General features: G+C 40.8%; 1 protein-coding gene across 4 annotated transcripts in view; it reads right to left on the reverse strand.

The window, feature by feature from the left end:
- Cltc (clathrin heavy chain) overlaps positions 1-14,791 on the reverse strand; it is a 64,433-nt gene extending 49,642 nt beyond the window's left edge. For 3 of the 4 annotated variants that reach the window (XM_036194692.1, XM_036194693.1, XM_036194691.1), the window contains exon 1: positions 14,457-14,791. In XM_036194692.1, the coding sequence (XP_036050585.1) occupies positions 14,457-14,498 (42 nt within the window). In that variant the 5' untranslated portion in view covers positions 14,499-14,791. The remainder of the gene's footprint in view (positions 1-14,456) is intronic. The other variant, XM_036194694.1, reaches the window with a different exon arrangement.
- Positions 14,792-14,878: the final 87 nt, after the last annotated feature.

A 14,878-nucleotide genomic window follows, 5' to 3' on the forward strand; every position in this document is an offset into this window, starting at 1 on the left:
CCATGCACATTAAAGAGAGGGGACTGTCATTTCTGAATTCCTTTTTCTTTTCAAATGATTTATTTATTTTTATTTTGTGTGCAATGGTGTTTTGCCTACATTTATTTATGTCCATATGAGGGTGTCAGACCCCTGGAATTGGAGTTACAGACATTTGTAAGTTGTCATGTTGGTCCCCTGGAAGAGTAGAGCCAGGCAGATATCTGAGAGTTCAAGGCCAGCCTGGGCTACACAGTGAGATCCAGCACTGTTACCAAAACTACACAGAGAAACCGTCTCAAAACAACAACAACAAAGGACCACATAAACCATAAACATACACAACATATACATGCAAAACAAAATGCCAGCAGAAAGAACACAACCAAATAAAATCACACTATTGTTGAATAGTAAAAGACAATTCCCCCACTAATACAAGGGCTCAATCCGCCATCACTTGCAACTGTATCTGTGCCTATTGAACAGTAGGTTTGCTCTGCTTCATCCATCCAGCAGCTCTTACATCTGATCAGACAGGAAGAAATTAATCACAAATCATCTTTGTACAAGTACACCCAAACAAGATGCGTCCCACTAAATGCCAGTAAACTTGGAGCAGAGCTCCTTAGCAGCTACATCAGCTGAAAACTAAAATACATGGAAGCTCGTGTTTCTGACAGCATTACTTAGGACTTACATTTCACAATTAGTGCTTGGCACCACACTTTTCAGATCCTTCTTCCTTATTTCATTTAAACAGTGACAACATCAGCAAGTATGCATGAGCTACTGCATTTCAGACAAAGCTGTTTCCTCAATGCTCTATTGTACGCTTCTGTTAACTCTTTCAGCATGGAGGACTTACTAAGTAGAGCCACCAATTCAAATGGTCAAAAGTTTTAGATATCTATAGCTATTCTATGGTCATTATTCCACCAATACTTCCCCAGTACAGATATTTTTAAGTATGGGTTTCAATATTTGGTTAACTTCCTACCTAGTCTAAGTATTTCATTTAGCCTAATTCTTCTGCAAACACCAAACATTCTCTACCTTCCACTACTAAACGCAAAGAAAAAATGCTGAGCTGTCACTTTGCTGGGACCTTCCTGGAAACTAGAAAGAAGAATGCAAAAACTGCAGTTGCTGTAGTCTGCAGGAAATAAAGAATGCTGAGAATGCAGCATTCCTTGGTTTATTCCATCAACAGGATACCAGCCATTGTTTTTGTTGGCTCCACAAATTTCAAGCAACAAACAAAACACTTTTAATCTTTGCTGATCCCACACTTAAAACATACAGGTTTATTTCTACTCCAGGTGAGTCTTTGAATGAATCACTATTTCTTGAGAGAAATTCTGACTCTTGGCAAAAACTACAAATTGAAAGCAATACAAGCAAATAACCACAGCCAGAAACAAGGACTGGAAGACAGTTTAGCTTGATAGTACTGGAGTCTCTTAAAGACCTAAGGAATGGTTCCTTACCTATTACTGACTGGGGATTTTGTTTGCTTGTTTTGTTTTGTTTGTTTTTTTGAGACATGATTTCTCTGTGAAGCTCTGGCTGTCCTGGAACTCACTCCATAGACCAGGCTGGCCTCAAACTCACAGAGATCTGCCTGCCTCTGCCTCCCAAGTGCTGGAATTAAAGGCATGCACCACCAACACCCAGCTTAATATATAGGATTTTTCTTTGGTTTGGTTTTTAAAGACAGAGTTTTTTCTGTGTAACCATGGCTGACCTGGAACATGGCTGGGAATTTAAAAACAACTTTAAATTTGGCTCATTCATTAAAAAAAAAAAAAGTCCAATAATCAGATGAAATATTGACCAAGCTCCAGGGATATAGGAAAGTTTTTATTCCCAAAACTTTGAAGATAGAAATGGCATTCCAAGATTATGCCTTTTCTTGTATAAATGCTACTGTGTAGGCAAAGAACAGACCAAAGGGAGAGAGAGAGGCTTAGTCAAGGGCTCAAGAGTATAAATCAGCACCAACAGAAAGACTCTCAAGAGCAGACACAGGGCTGTGTTCAGTGGCAATGTGCAAGTGCAAGCAAGAGGCCTGGGCTCATTCCCCAGGGTTGCACAAAAAAATGACCTGCACAACTGGACACACACAAGGGTTTCTTGGTCTCTCTCTCTCTGGTTTTTTTTTTTTTTTTTTTTTTAAAACAGGGTTTCTCTGTATACTTTGTGCCTTTCCTGGAGTTCACTCTGTAGCCCAGGATGGCCTCGAACTCACAGACATCCTCCTGGCTCTGCCTTGGGAGTACTAGGATTAAAGGTGTGTACCACCACCAACTGGCTAAGCCATTTTTCTATGTCATAAGTCCATGACTTTTTAGCCAGAGCATCAGGTTGCATTCAGTCCAACACCAACAGTAAGCTGCTGCACATACTCATTTGAATTTTCTACAATATGCTGATAGATCAAATCTGTTAAGAAATTAGGGGGTTGGGGATTTAGCTCAGTGGTAGAGCGCTTGCCTAGCAACCGCAAGGCCCTGGGTTCGATCCTCAGCTCAAAAAAGAAAAAGAAAAAGAAATTAGGTATCATGCTGCACTACTCATTTTCTTCTTGAATTGCTAATTTATAGCATGACCAATTTACCAGTTGCTAGAATTTACAAATTACTGAGATATTTCCTTGTGGCACAAATACCACAAATCTGAAGCTCCACATGAATGAATGAAATTGCATTCAACATGAAGAGTTATTGGCAATATTAAAACAACTTAATGTTAGCATATCAGGCAGTCCAAACAAAATTGCAATCACTAAATAGTTTATTTGTCTTCATTTAACACCAACTGAGCACCTATTATTTGGAAACTTGATTTCTGTCTTTCCTTCTTTTCTTTTTTTGAGAAGGGATTTTAATTTGTAGTTTAGCCTGGCCTACGATTTGAGACCCTTCTGCCTCAACCTCCTAAGTACTGGAATTACAAGCAAATGTCCCCATGTCAGTTTTCTTTTTTTTTGTTTTAAAATATACATTTTTATGTACAACTACTCTGTTTGCATGTATGCCTGCATTACAGAAAAGGGCATCAGATTCCATTATAGACAGCTGTGAACCACCATGTGGTTGCTGGGAATTGAACTCAGGACCTTTAGAATAGCTAGTGCTTTTAACCACTGAGCCATTTCTACACACACACACACACACACACACACACACACACACACACACACGTCCATTTTCAATCCAATATTTTAAGTATAATTTTTGTATCAAACTTTTACTTTAAACTGTAATTTTATTACTGAGGAAATTGAGGTGGGAAAGCAGACTTTTAGAGACTTGTATTTAAATTGTAGATAATGTTTTCCAAAAAGGGGGGGAAAAGCCATCCTAGTAATGTACAGTCACTGAAACAGGTTAAAAAAATAAAGAATCCTGGGTGTGGTGGCGCACGCCTTCACTCTTAGCACTTGGGAGGCAGAGGCAGGTGGATCTCGAGTTTGAGGCCAGCCTGGTCTACACAGCAAGTCTCAGGCCAGTTAGGGTCATGCAGTGGGACCCTGTTTCAAAGAGAAAAGGTATCTTGTTTTTGTTTAGTCAAAGAGAATGGATATCCTTAACACTTAGAATAAGTTCTAGTTTATCAAACTAATCTTGCTTCCTTCATAGAAGCAAAGCTTGTTTCCACAATCTAAATATACCTTGTATTCCATTTATTTTGTTCATTTTAGTCCCTAAATATGTAACCTGTTCTATGGTGGTACATGTCTGTAATCCCAGCACTCAAGAGGCTAAGCTAGGAAGAGGCTAAGTTAGTACCAGACTGGGCTACAGAGCAAAGTCCTGCATTCCCCCTACCTATACACATAGCAGAAACAAAACAAAACATAATATATGATTCCATTTATGTAAAATAGCCATAAAATTAAGTCCTTAGAAACAGAAAGCAGGCTACCAGTTGCCAAGGGATGGGAAGAAATGAGAGGAAGATTGTTCAATGGGTATAATTTCCATCTCAGGCAATGAAAAATGTGTTGAAAATATATACCTTAGTGTATATTTTTATTTGCTTAATTATCTATTTAGAAATAGTCTTCCTATAAAGTCTTAGCTGACCTCACACTTAAATCCTCCTGCCTCAGCACCCGCAGAGTTGAGATTACAGGTGAGTGCTGTGTTTCCAAACCTGCCACAAACATGGCATAGAATGCTGTTCACATTCATGTTCATGTAAAATGGCTAATTTTAAGTTTTGTAGATTTTATTAAAAAAAAAAAAAAGCTTGAAAAGGCTAGGGTGTTAGCTCAGAAATAAGAGATTATACTTATTAGGTGCAAGGCCCTGGGTTTTATTGCCAGTGAGTGAGCACATATACATACTGGCATTCACTTGCAAAAGCTTTTAGCTCCTTTGAAAGTACAAACTCAGATTAGGTGGACTTAAATAATTCAGTCATTTGACTTTCTTTATACATATGAGAAGGTGCAGAGGATGAGCACTTCTTACTCCTCCAGGAGACCAGAGTTCAATTTCCAGCACCTATGTTGGGTGGCTCACAAATGCCTCTACAGGGCCTCTTCTGGCCTCCATGTGTACCCACAACCCACCCACCCACCCCCATTTATTAAAAAAAAAAGTAGTAACTTGAAAAATATTTTTTACACATCACAATGTAGAAACTTTAACTCTTTGTTATGCTTTGAATGTATGCCCCCAAAAAGTTCATGTTTGGGCAACCCCAAATCATATGTAAATCATGTTGTAATGGTGGGCTTTTGGAGGAATTATGGTTTGAGTATGAAATGTCTCCTACAGGCTCACATGTTGGCTTATTTGGTCCTAAGTTAGCTGGTAGCTTCATGTTAGAATTCTGGAGACTTGAGGGGGACACCATCTGCTTCTAGCAGTCATGACATGAAGAACTCCCTCAACCATGAGAAGATACCCACTGCCATGATTTTCTGCCCAAGTATGTGTAACCAACCAACCACAAACTGGACCCCCAAAATCCATTTCCTTCTTCAGGTCATGTTCACAGATACACAAGAAAATAACACAGAAGGCAACAAAGACTTGATGAGCTGTCAAGTCCAAGCCAACTTATTCTCCTCTTGCCATGTGATGCCTTCTCCAGATACTGTAACCAGGCCCTCACCAAACACAAAGCAATGTTCCTGTTCTTGTCACCTCCCAGAACCATAAGTCAAATAAATGTCTAGTCTTTATAAATTACATGATCTCATATATTCTGTAATAGCAACAAAAATCAACAGATACTATCTTCATAAGCATTTTTTAATACCAGTGCCTTTTTTAGTACCAGAAAAATCATCACTATGCCAAAATGTTTTTTAAAAATCCATTATGGGGGCTGAAGAGATGGCTCAGAGGTCAAGAGCACCGACTGCTCTACCAGAGGTCCTGAGCTCAATTCCCAGCACCCACATGGTGGCTCACAACCATCTGTAATGAGATCTGGCACCCTCTTCCATGTACATAATAAATAAATAAATCTTTAAAAAAAAAAAAACCCATTATGGTGGCACTGGAGAGATGGCTCAGTGGTTAAGAGCACTGGCTGCTCTTCCAGAGGACCCAGGTTTGACTCCCAGCATTTGTATAGTGGTTCACAATCATCTTTAACTAGTTCCTGGGAATTCAACACCCTCTTCCTCTCCTATGTAGGCACTGCACAAATGTAGTGCAGATATTCATACAGGCAAAACCCTTGTATACTATAAATTTTAATTAAGGTACAACCATGAAACTTTTAGACATGCTTCAAATTTCATGTACATAGCAGGGAATTTCTTCCCATTTGTCTTAGGATATAAATTATCAGGAAATAGTAAAGAAGCTTGTGACATCTAAGAGTTCCAACTGTGAGGCCACATGAAGAAGAAGAAATTGTAAGATACATAAAGTAGCTTTATACAAATACAAGTGATTTCAGGCACATGGTAGTTTTTGTCAAACATTTTAATGTTCAAGTAACTGTGAGAAGCTTAATAACATGCAGACTTTTGTTTTTCCAAACAGGGTCTTGCTATATAATCATGGCTGGCCTAATATTCAGGGCAAGCTGGTCTCAACTTGGAACATTCTTCTAGCTACCTTGTCAGGCTGAGCAACACTCTTTTACTGTAAACTAACTACTGTCTACAACTGTGTGTGCGGGATGAATGTGTGCCTGTGTGCCCTGACATTTGTATGGAAGTCAGAGGACAACTTTGTGGAGTTGGTTCTCCCCTTCCACTGTGAGTTCCAGGGACTAATGAGTCATCAGATTTCCATAGCAAGCACTTTTTCTTGCTGAGCCAACTGGCAGGACCTCAGTAACACTCTTAGTAAAAAAATTCTTTCCTGAAAGATGTTTATGGTTAAAAATCAAGGGTGGGCCTGGGGAGGTGGCGCACATCTTTAATCCCAACATTAGGGAGGCAAAGCCAAGCAGATCTCTGTGAGTTCAAGGCCAGCCTAGTCTACAGAGCAAGATAATCCCAACACTCAGGAAGCAGAAGCAGGCAGATCTCTCTGAGTTAGAGGACAACCAAGGCTACACAGAGAAACCCTGTCTCAAACCCCATCCCACCCACCCTCACCATCCTACCCACCACCTACCCCCAACCCCCAACCCCCTGCCCTCCCCCAAAAAAATCAATCACAAATCCATCTTGTCCACAGTTCAATATTCCCAAATATAGATTACTGCAGAGTGGGGAAAGAGATGGGTTTTTATAAACATGTACCCCTTACAGGTTTCTTTTCACCTGATTAACCATCCTCAAATTAAGGTGCATTCAAAGTTCTAAGCCTATACATTTATAAATTCTACAAGTTGAGCATGTATAGTCTTTGGTGAATTCTCAGATGAGCCAGTTAGAAACAAATAAATAAAAGCAACTGTTAACTCCCACTTTTCCTCTACTATGATTCCCCATTTCAATAGATGAAGATCATCAAAACACTGTCATCTCTAAGCCCCTTTAATGTGCGTCACCACAGAGTTCTTCCCTTCCCTACTCCAGAAATAGTGTAGGTATAGAAAATGGAAAACAATCTGGCAGAACCTCAAGATCTTGGCCTCAATAACTGGGCAGACTGTAGTTTTCTTCTTCAACATGCTGTACATGTGTACCTTGAGTAGATAAAAGGACACTTCTCGAAAGCAGTTGAGAAGGATCAATAAGGTCCAAGTATTAAGCCATACACACAACCTGTTCTACAGTATAACTTCACAGTTGCCGAGAAGTATATTAATAAAAGAGGAAGTTGGGGTGAGCTAAAATCCTGACATAATTAAATAAAACCCAGACCAGCATTTTCCAGAACTGTACACTGCAGCTTAAAGTTTCACTGTATGATGAAATGTGGTTTTAATGAGTTTGGTTCCTATTCTTGCAGAAATAACTAAAAAAGAAAGCCTACTTTACCTAACTTAAAAACAAACAAACAAAAACTATTTCTCTATTAAGTCTGAAAAGGAAGAATACAGCTGTCAGTTCTGCCTCAAAAGCACAAGTCTGCAGATCTATAGCCATTTGCCTTCCTACTGCATGCTACTCAAGCTGGGCAAGCATATTCTACTCTTCCCTCCGCCCCTCCCCGATCCAACTCAAGTTTTACATCAGGATAACCCAAATCATGACCATCCAGTGACACAGACAACAGCGGCTTCAGAATGGAACACACTCACTCCTGTCATTAAGGAAAAGGCAATATAGGAAAGCCCAAAGCTTCTACCTTACAAGAGAGACACAGATAATCCTGGTCACAACTTAAGTTGATCCTAATCTTTTTCGGATATTTTATCTAATAAGAACTCAGAGAAAATCCCCTTTAAAAGTATCATCGAGCTGGGCAATGGTGGCGCATGCCTTTAATCCCGACACTCAGGAGGCAGAAGCAGGCAGATAGATCTCTGTGAGTTCGAGGCTAGCCTGGGCTACAGAGTTCCAGGACAGGTGCTAAAGCCACACAGAGAAACCTTGTCTCAAAAAACCAAAAAAAAAAAAAAAAAAAAAAAAGAAAAAAAAAAGTATCATCTAAATAATTAAGACAAAGAGAAAAAAAATGATTGTTCATATAAAAGCTATGCTTCCAGACATGGTAGCACATGCCTGTAATTCTAGCCCTTGGGAGGCTAAGGCAGGAGAATGAAGAATTCAAGGCACTTACATAGTCTACATACATAGGAAGACCCTATCTTCAAAACAAACCCACCTAAATAAAACTGCTAGGGCTGGAGAGATGGCTCAGTAGTTAAGAATAAACACTAGCTACTCTTCTAGATGACCTGGGTTCAATTCCCAGCATTCAAAGGATAACTTCCAATTGTCTGTACTCTAGATCCAGGAGATCCAACTCCCTCTTCTGGCCTCTGTGGGCACTGCACACATGTGGTACATACACCTACACAGACACAACACTTAAATGCATGAAAAAAACCACTACTAAATGTATGAATTAAAGAATACCTCAGTATAGAACAAGCAATAGTGACATTTTTTAAAATTTTATTATAAAGTGTGTGCATGCATATGCATGCCATGGTATGTATATAGAGGTCAAAGGACAACTTTGTGTATTCAGTGAGATGTAGAGTTCAAGCAGCAGGTTCAAGTGATTGAACTCAGGTGGCTAGGCTTACACAGCAGAGTACCCTTACCAGCTGAGCCATCCCACTAACCTAATTGTGATACAGTTTGCAGTTCAAACTATATAGACTAGCTGGGCATGGTGGCGCACGCCTTTAATTCCAGCACTCCAGAGGCAGAGGCAGGTGGATCTCTGTGAGTTCAAGGCCAGCCTGGTCTACAGAGCGAGTTCCAGGACAGGCTCTAAAGCTACACAGAGAAACCATCTCAAAACGAAACAAAACAAAAAACAAAATAACAACAAAAAACACAAAACACAAAAATCTATACAGACTATTCATTGAAGAAAGCACCTTGCCAAATGAAAATATAAATACTAAAATCTAATTACTAATAGTGTGGTCTGATAAATTGGCTGCTGTAACTTCAGCTTTCCCATCTATAAAGGAAGAGAAAGAAATCCCAACTATCCAGGGGAGGAACATAAAACATTTAGTAGGTTTTTAGTAAGTACATAGTAGGTATTTAAGTAGCTGTAAAAATGGAGTTTGATTTTTGTAGCTTAATTGAGGGCAATTATCCAAGCTTTTGGCTATCCCTACAAATTAATAACATTAATTAGAGTTGATGAGTTGATGGTAGACACCTAGAAGTATGATTGCCACTGGTTTATAAGATAAGCTGATTTCATGTAGTATTAGCATGGCACATATGTAAAATGAATTCATTCTAGTATAAAGGACTATAAACTATGAATGTATTTCCCACCTCAGTGAGTATATCCACTTCACTACCACCTTAAAGAATGTAGAAATAGGACCATGAGCTTGAGACCACCCTTCTTGACTACACAGCTAAGAAACAACCTAGCTTAAAAAAAAAAAAAAAAAAAAAAACCCAACAAACAAAAAGGAATAAAATAACAAAAACTGTACAATGTAGTGGGACACAGGCTGCTATCACTCTGAATGAAGGACTATAGCAACTTCCAGGCTAGCCTGGTCTACACAGGGAGACAATGACTCAAAATAAAAGTAATAATAATTAATCATAGATTTGGAAGGAGACACAACTTCAGATTTTTAAAATCATTGTTGTATTAAATCCTTTATAACAAATGTTCAGATATATAAAAGACCTACCGAGAGACAATACCTATGGTTACAAACAAGAAAAGAATCCAAGATGCAATCTGTATTATTCATATACATGGCCATAAGCAACACCTCACATTGAGCTCTTGAAACTTGGATACTGTGACTCATTTTACAGTAGTTCAAATCAAATAACTAGTAGTTGATGATTGAGTCAACTATTAGAAAATCAAGTCAGCTGGGCACGGTGGCCCACGCCTTTGGAATTCTAGCACTTGGGAAGCAGAGGCAGATGGATTTGAATTTGAGGCCAGCCTGGTCTACATGAGTTCTAGGTCACTTGAGGCTACATAGTCTCAAAAAATAAAAATAAAAAATAAACCAAGATAAATGAAAACAGAAAAAAGTAAATAATCTAGTGTGCAAATTTGGTGTCCTTACAGTAAAGCATATAATCTCTAAATACATATCAAGTACTTCCAATGAAGATAAGGTATAGACCTAGATGTCTGGGTGCAAAAATGCCCATTTTGAATTTAAAAAAAAAAATCTAATTTATTTATTTATTTATTTGGTTTTTCGAGACAGAGTTTTTCTGTGTAGTTTTGGTGCCTGTCCTGAATCTCGCTCTGTAGACCATGCCAGCCTCGAACTCACAGAGATCCACCTGCCTCTGCCTCCTGAGTGCTGGGATTAAAAGTGTGTGCCACCACTGCCCAGACATTATGAATAAAATTTTAAAGTAAACCAAATTGTAAAATACCTTGATTGCAAATTTTACACTGATTACATGATAAAACAGTATTTCCAGTGTGATGAGTTAAATCAAACATGAATTCCACCTCTATTTTTAGCAAAACCAGTGGCTCCCATTTTTCTGTTTGTCAGCACCTGTTCCACCAATCCCCAAGCCCTCCTTTGTTCACCCTATCACACCACTCACTAATCATACTTTAAACAGGTAAGGACAAAGTCCAACAGGAAACAAAAGCAGTAGGAAATCTATGTAGCTTCTTCCTCTCTCTTCTTAAAAATTAGATTTATTCATTTATGCACATGAGCATTTTGCCTACATGTACACATGCGCACCACGTGTGCCTGGTATCCTCAGAGGTCCGAAGAGCCCCTGGAACTGGAGGTACAGATGACTGAGAGTTGTCCTCTTCCGCCAAGAGAGTAGTCGTCACTCTCCAGCATGGAGGCATCTCAGACCCTGTGTGGCATCTCTCAACGGCAATCACAGCAGCAGTGCATGGTGGCAGGCCTAGAGTCCCAGCACTGAGGAGGCCGAGAAGCAAGAGGATTTTTGAGTCTGAAAACACCCTGAGCAACAACATTAGCAAGATATTGTCTCAAAAACAGATGATTTATGGCCAGGTGTGGTGGTATACGCCTGTAATCCCAGCACTCTGGAGCCAGAGGCAAGCAGTTCTCCCAGAGTTCAAGGCCAGCTTGGTCTACACAGTGAGTTCCAGACCAGACAGAGCTATACAGTAAGACCCTATTTCAAAAGAAAGGAGGAAGAGAAAAAAGGAGGGCAAGAGGAACGAATTATTCCATTCTTCAAAATACTGTTTTAGAACTCCTAGACAGAGTTCCCATTCTGACTATGGTCCCTGAGCACTTTAGTTCATTTTCTTCATGGTTAATGAAAGAAAGGACAAAGGATTGAGTGAAGACAGTAAGAATCTGCTCTTCTCTGCATCCTCTACCTCATTTATCATCACAGGGTTCCTGAAGACACAAATCCCATTATGATCAAAGATTTGCTTCAACAGCAAACTACCAAGTTCCTAAGACTACAGATGTCACTTCGTTAAAATGAAAGCTATAGTTTTACATTCCTCAAAGTAGTCCCCAACCAGAGCACAAGTATTTTCATTAAACTTAGCCAAACTCCTTAAAGCTGAGTAAATTAACATTTTTTAAAAATCTGGGAAAAAAAAAATCTGTCTTCAGTTTAGAAACTCTTTCCCTGTTAGACTAAAGTGTAGCTCCACATGAGGTACTACTCTTCTAGTCTACCTAAGCATGTATTATTACCTCCCAGGAAAACCAAAACCTTAGCAGGAATCAACTATTCAACTCAGCAACATACTGCATGCCTGCATTTATAGATCAAAGGGAGAAGAACAGGGTGGGAGATTTGTAAACGAAAACTAAAAGTACCAGAGTGTTCAACAGAATGTGCCAATCGCAAAGATGCTTAATATGCCAAGAATTGAGAATTTCAGGCAGTGGAGTCTTGTTGTAGTTTTATTTATTAAGGCAGGGTTTTGCTGGCTGACACCGAACTTACTGAGCTCTGCAGCCTAGAATTTCTTCAGAATCTCCAACTCCAACAAAAATTCCTTCATCACATAAAACATTAACATTTATGAGATGTGACTGATATTCCAAGCGTTGATGACAGATCTTGATGAAAACAGCAATTTTTATTTGCAACGTTCTTACAAAAAGTTTAAAATAAACTTAAGAGTTTGCTGTTAAGTTTCACAAGTTAACTCTACACTCTTTAGTTCCTCATTTCCAGTTCTTCTCCTGTGTGTTTTAGAAAATTGTTTTCTACTAAGCAGAATGGTATAGAGGCTTGGAGATCAAAGACCTCAGATGACAACTGAAATATTCCTTCCAATGATGTATTCAAAAAGAGTGGATAAAAACCTGAGGTCAGAAGATACATTGTCTAGAAGAGGTGATTGGGACTTTATGTGCAACTGATTACTATCTACTGGAATGAAATCCTACCAGCCCAGCATAAGCTTCAAGTGTAACATGGCCCTATAAAAAAATAAATAAATAAACAAATGGCAGACATCTTCAAGAATACTTGTAAAGCAATTTTATATATAGCCAAAAATCTTCACATTTGAGAAGGAAAGTTTCAATTATTTGCAGAAATTGCTACTTACATGCCATAACTGTATTAAATTTATTTTAATTTGGGACATTTAGATTCCAATCTGTGGAACCATTCAACAATTCTTGTCTCTCCCCACCCCCTCCAAAAAAACAAACAAAAAACAGCTGAACTTTGTGACTGTAAGTGTTCCTTTTCTGCATATTCAATCACTCTTGGCTAGCTAGTGTGCAATTTTGTCCCATGTGAGGAATATCGAAAATATATAGTGTTGAGCACCATACAGCCTCATATTGGACCAGTATATGAGTGCTTGTCCAATGGGTCTCCACATGAGGCAAAAGCCCACGGGGACAGTCTCACTGGGCAAGGACCAGTTTACTTAATAGAAATAAAAAACTATAATCACCAATGATCAACAAATAACATTTACCAAGAGGCAAACCACTGTCATGTGGAACGATTAGCAATTGCCTTTGCTTCTCTTGTGTATGGTTTATAAACATGTTTGCAGAAAGGTTGTTATTTCTGGTGCACTTTAATGTGGACAAGACAATTGTCCACTAGGATCCAGGAACAGTGTGAAGGCACGAACTCTTCATATTCGTTGTTAAAAGAGGGAACCCAAACAAGTCTGAACTGAGGACAAAAATTCACTTCTTGATCAGCACTGTCATTTTTCAGACCTTTGCAAAATTGTGATCTTATTGCCAAGATAGATGGATTATTTGAATTGGACCATTCCACCTTCCACCTAGAAATTAGCCCTTCAGAAGATAGAGCTGAAAGTAGGCTTCTTTATGAGGATATTTGGGATGAAGTAACTTAATATGACTAAATAATGATGCTGAAGAGCCAGGGCAAGTGAACCAGGAAAATCAGCAGTTCTGAAGAAGCTTAATTCAGCGAAGCCCTCTAATGGTCACCTGCCTAGGCCGACCACTGGCATGCTGCCACGCTAGACAATGGTGTACTGACTCCAGGATAAGGTTTAGTGGAGGGAAGGTCGCCCCAACCTACTAAAAAGAAGCCAGTTACAGATCAACTGGTCTGGTACTGACTCAGAGCAGTTATACACTTACTACCAGGCTCTGATGAATTCCACACAGTCCTGTGAGACATACACCTGCCCTAATCCCACAGCTACCTGCTAGATTCCAGTGGGCCACAAATAACCTCTAAATAACTCTTCCTATCTTCTAGAATCAAAGTGAGGCCAAGGGCTACACCACCCCACGAAGAGACCCATAAAGGAAAAATATGCGCGTTCCTTTGGGACCTTGACCCCAGGCACCCTGAGGCTGACACCGCCCCTAGCCGCCCCTCCATTCTCTCTTCTTTCTGTTCCTGCAGTGAGTGACCTTCGGTTCCTTATAGAGTCCGGGAAGGCAAGAAAGACACAAGCCACTACTACCCCAACACCAAGGTGCCTTTCTCAGTTGTGAACTGCAGAGGGAAGATGAGAAAGGTCGCTCCTCCCCAACCCACCCGCCACACAATTTCTGGGTGCAGACTCGATGTGAAAATGGGAATAGACCAAGGGAAGGTGACAGCTCCGCATCGGCCCGGGGTTAACGAGAATTCTCGCTCCGGGAGAAACGTTCGAGAATCTCTCCCCGCTTCCCCCCTCCCCAAATGAATGGACTGAGTGAAATAGATTGGGGGTCTAGTCTACTATGCGCAGTTCTTGCAATTCAGGAAGCAGATCAAGAGGCCGTCAGACGTAAGGCCTGGCCTCGCCGCCCTTTGCACTCCGGTTCGTCATTTCCATCTTCGTCTACTATCACTTAACCCTTTAGGCTTTCGAGAGACTGTCCGTCCCTCCATCTACGCCAAATACCGAACACCCCCCCCACACTCCACTCCCCTCGATTCCTTTCAGGCCGAGCCGCCAGCTGCTTCCTTCCCACTACCCTCGAAAAGGCCCTCAGCAGCCCCGACCCACACACACCTGGAGATGCTCCTGAAAACGAATTGGCAGAATCTGGGCCATGGCGCTGTCGGGGGGGTATGGTCTCCTCCTGTCACTGGGGCTACGGGGCAGTGCCTGCCCGGGCTCTCCAAGGGAGAGGAGGAGAAGGGGAAGGGGGGGAGGCTGGGCTCAGCAGGATACTCTCCGGGGACGCAGGAAACTGGCAGGCAGACGAAAGAGCTTGGGTCGGGGGCGGAGGCTCCAGGGGCCGGGAGAGCCGCAATGGCGGAACCGGGAGCAGCGCAGACTCCGGAAACGGCTGAGCCCTGCGGAAGGATCCCGGGGCAGAACTCCGCCCAGCCTCTTCACCCCCTCCGCCTTATGTAGCCTTCCACGAGCGCCGCGCCGCGGTCGGGCGTAGGAATTCAGGGACGCAGTGCGCGGAGCGCCCTTCGCGGATG

The sequence above is a fragment of the Onychomys torridus genome, chromosome 8 (assembly GCF_903995425.1).
Source record: "Onychomys torridus chromosome 8, mOncTor1.1, whole genome shotgun sequence".
NCBI lineage: Eukaryota > Metazoa > Chordata > Mammalia > Rodentia > Cricetidae > Onychomys > Onychomys torridus.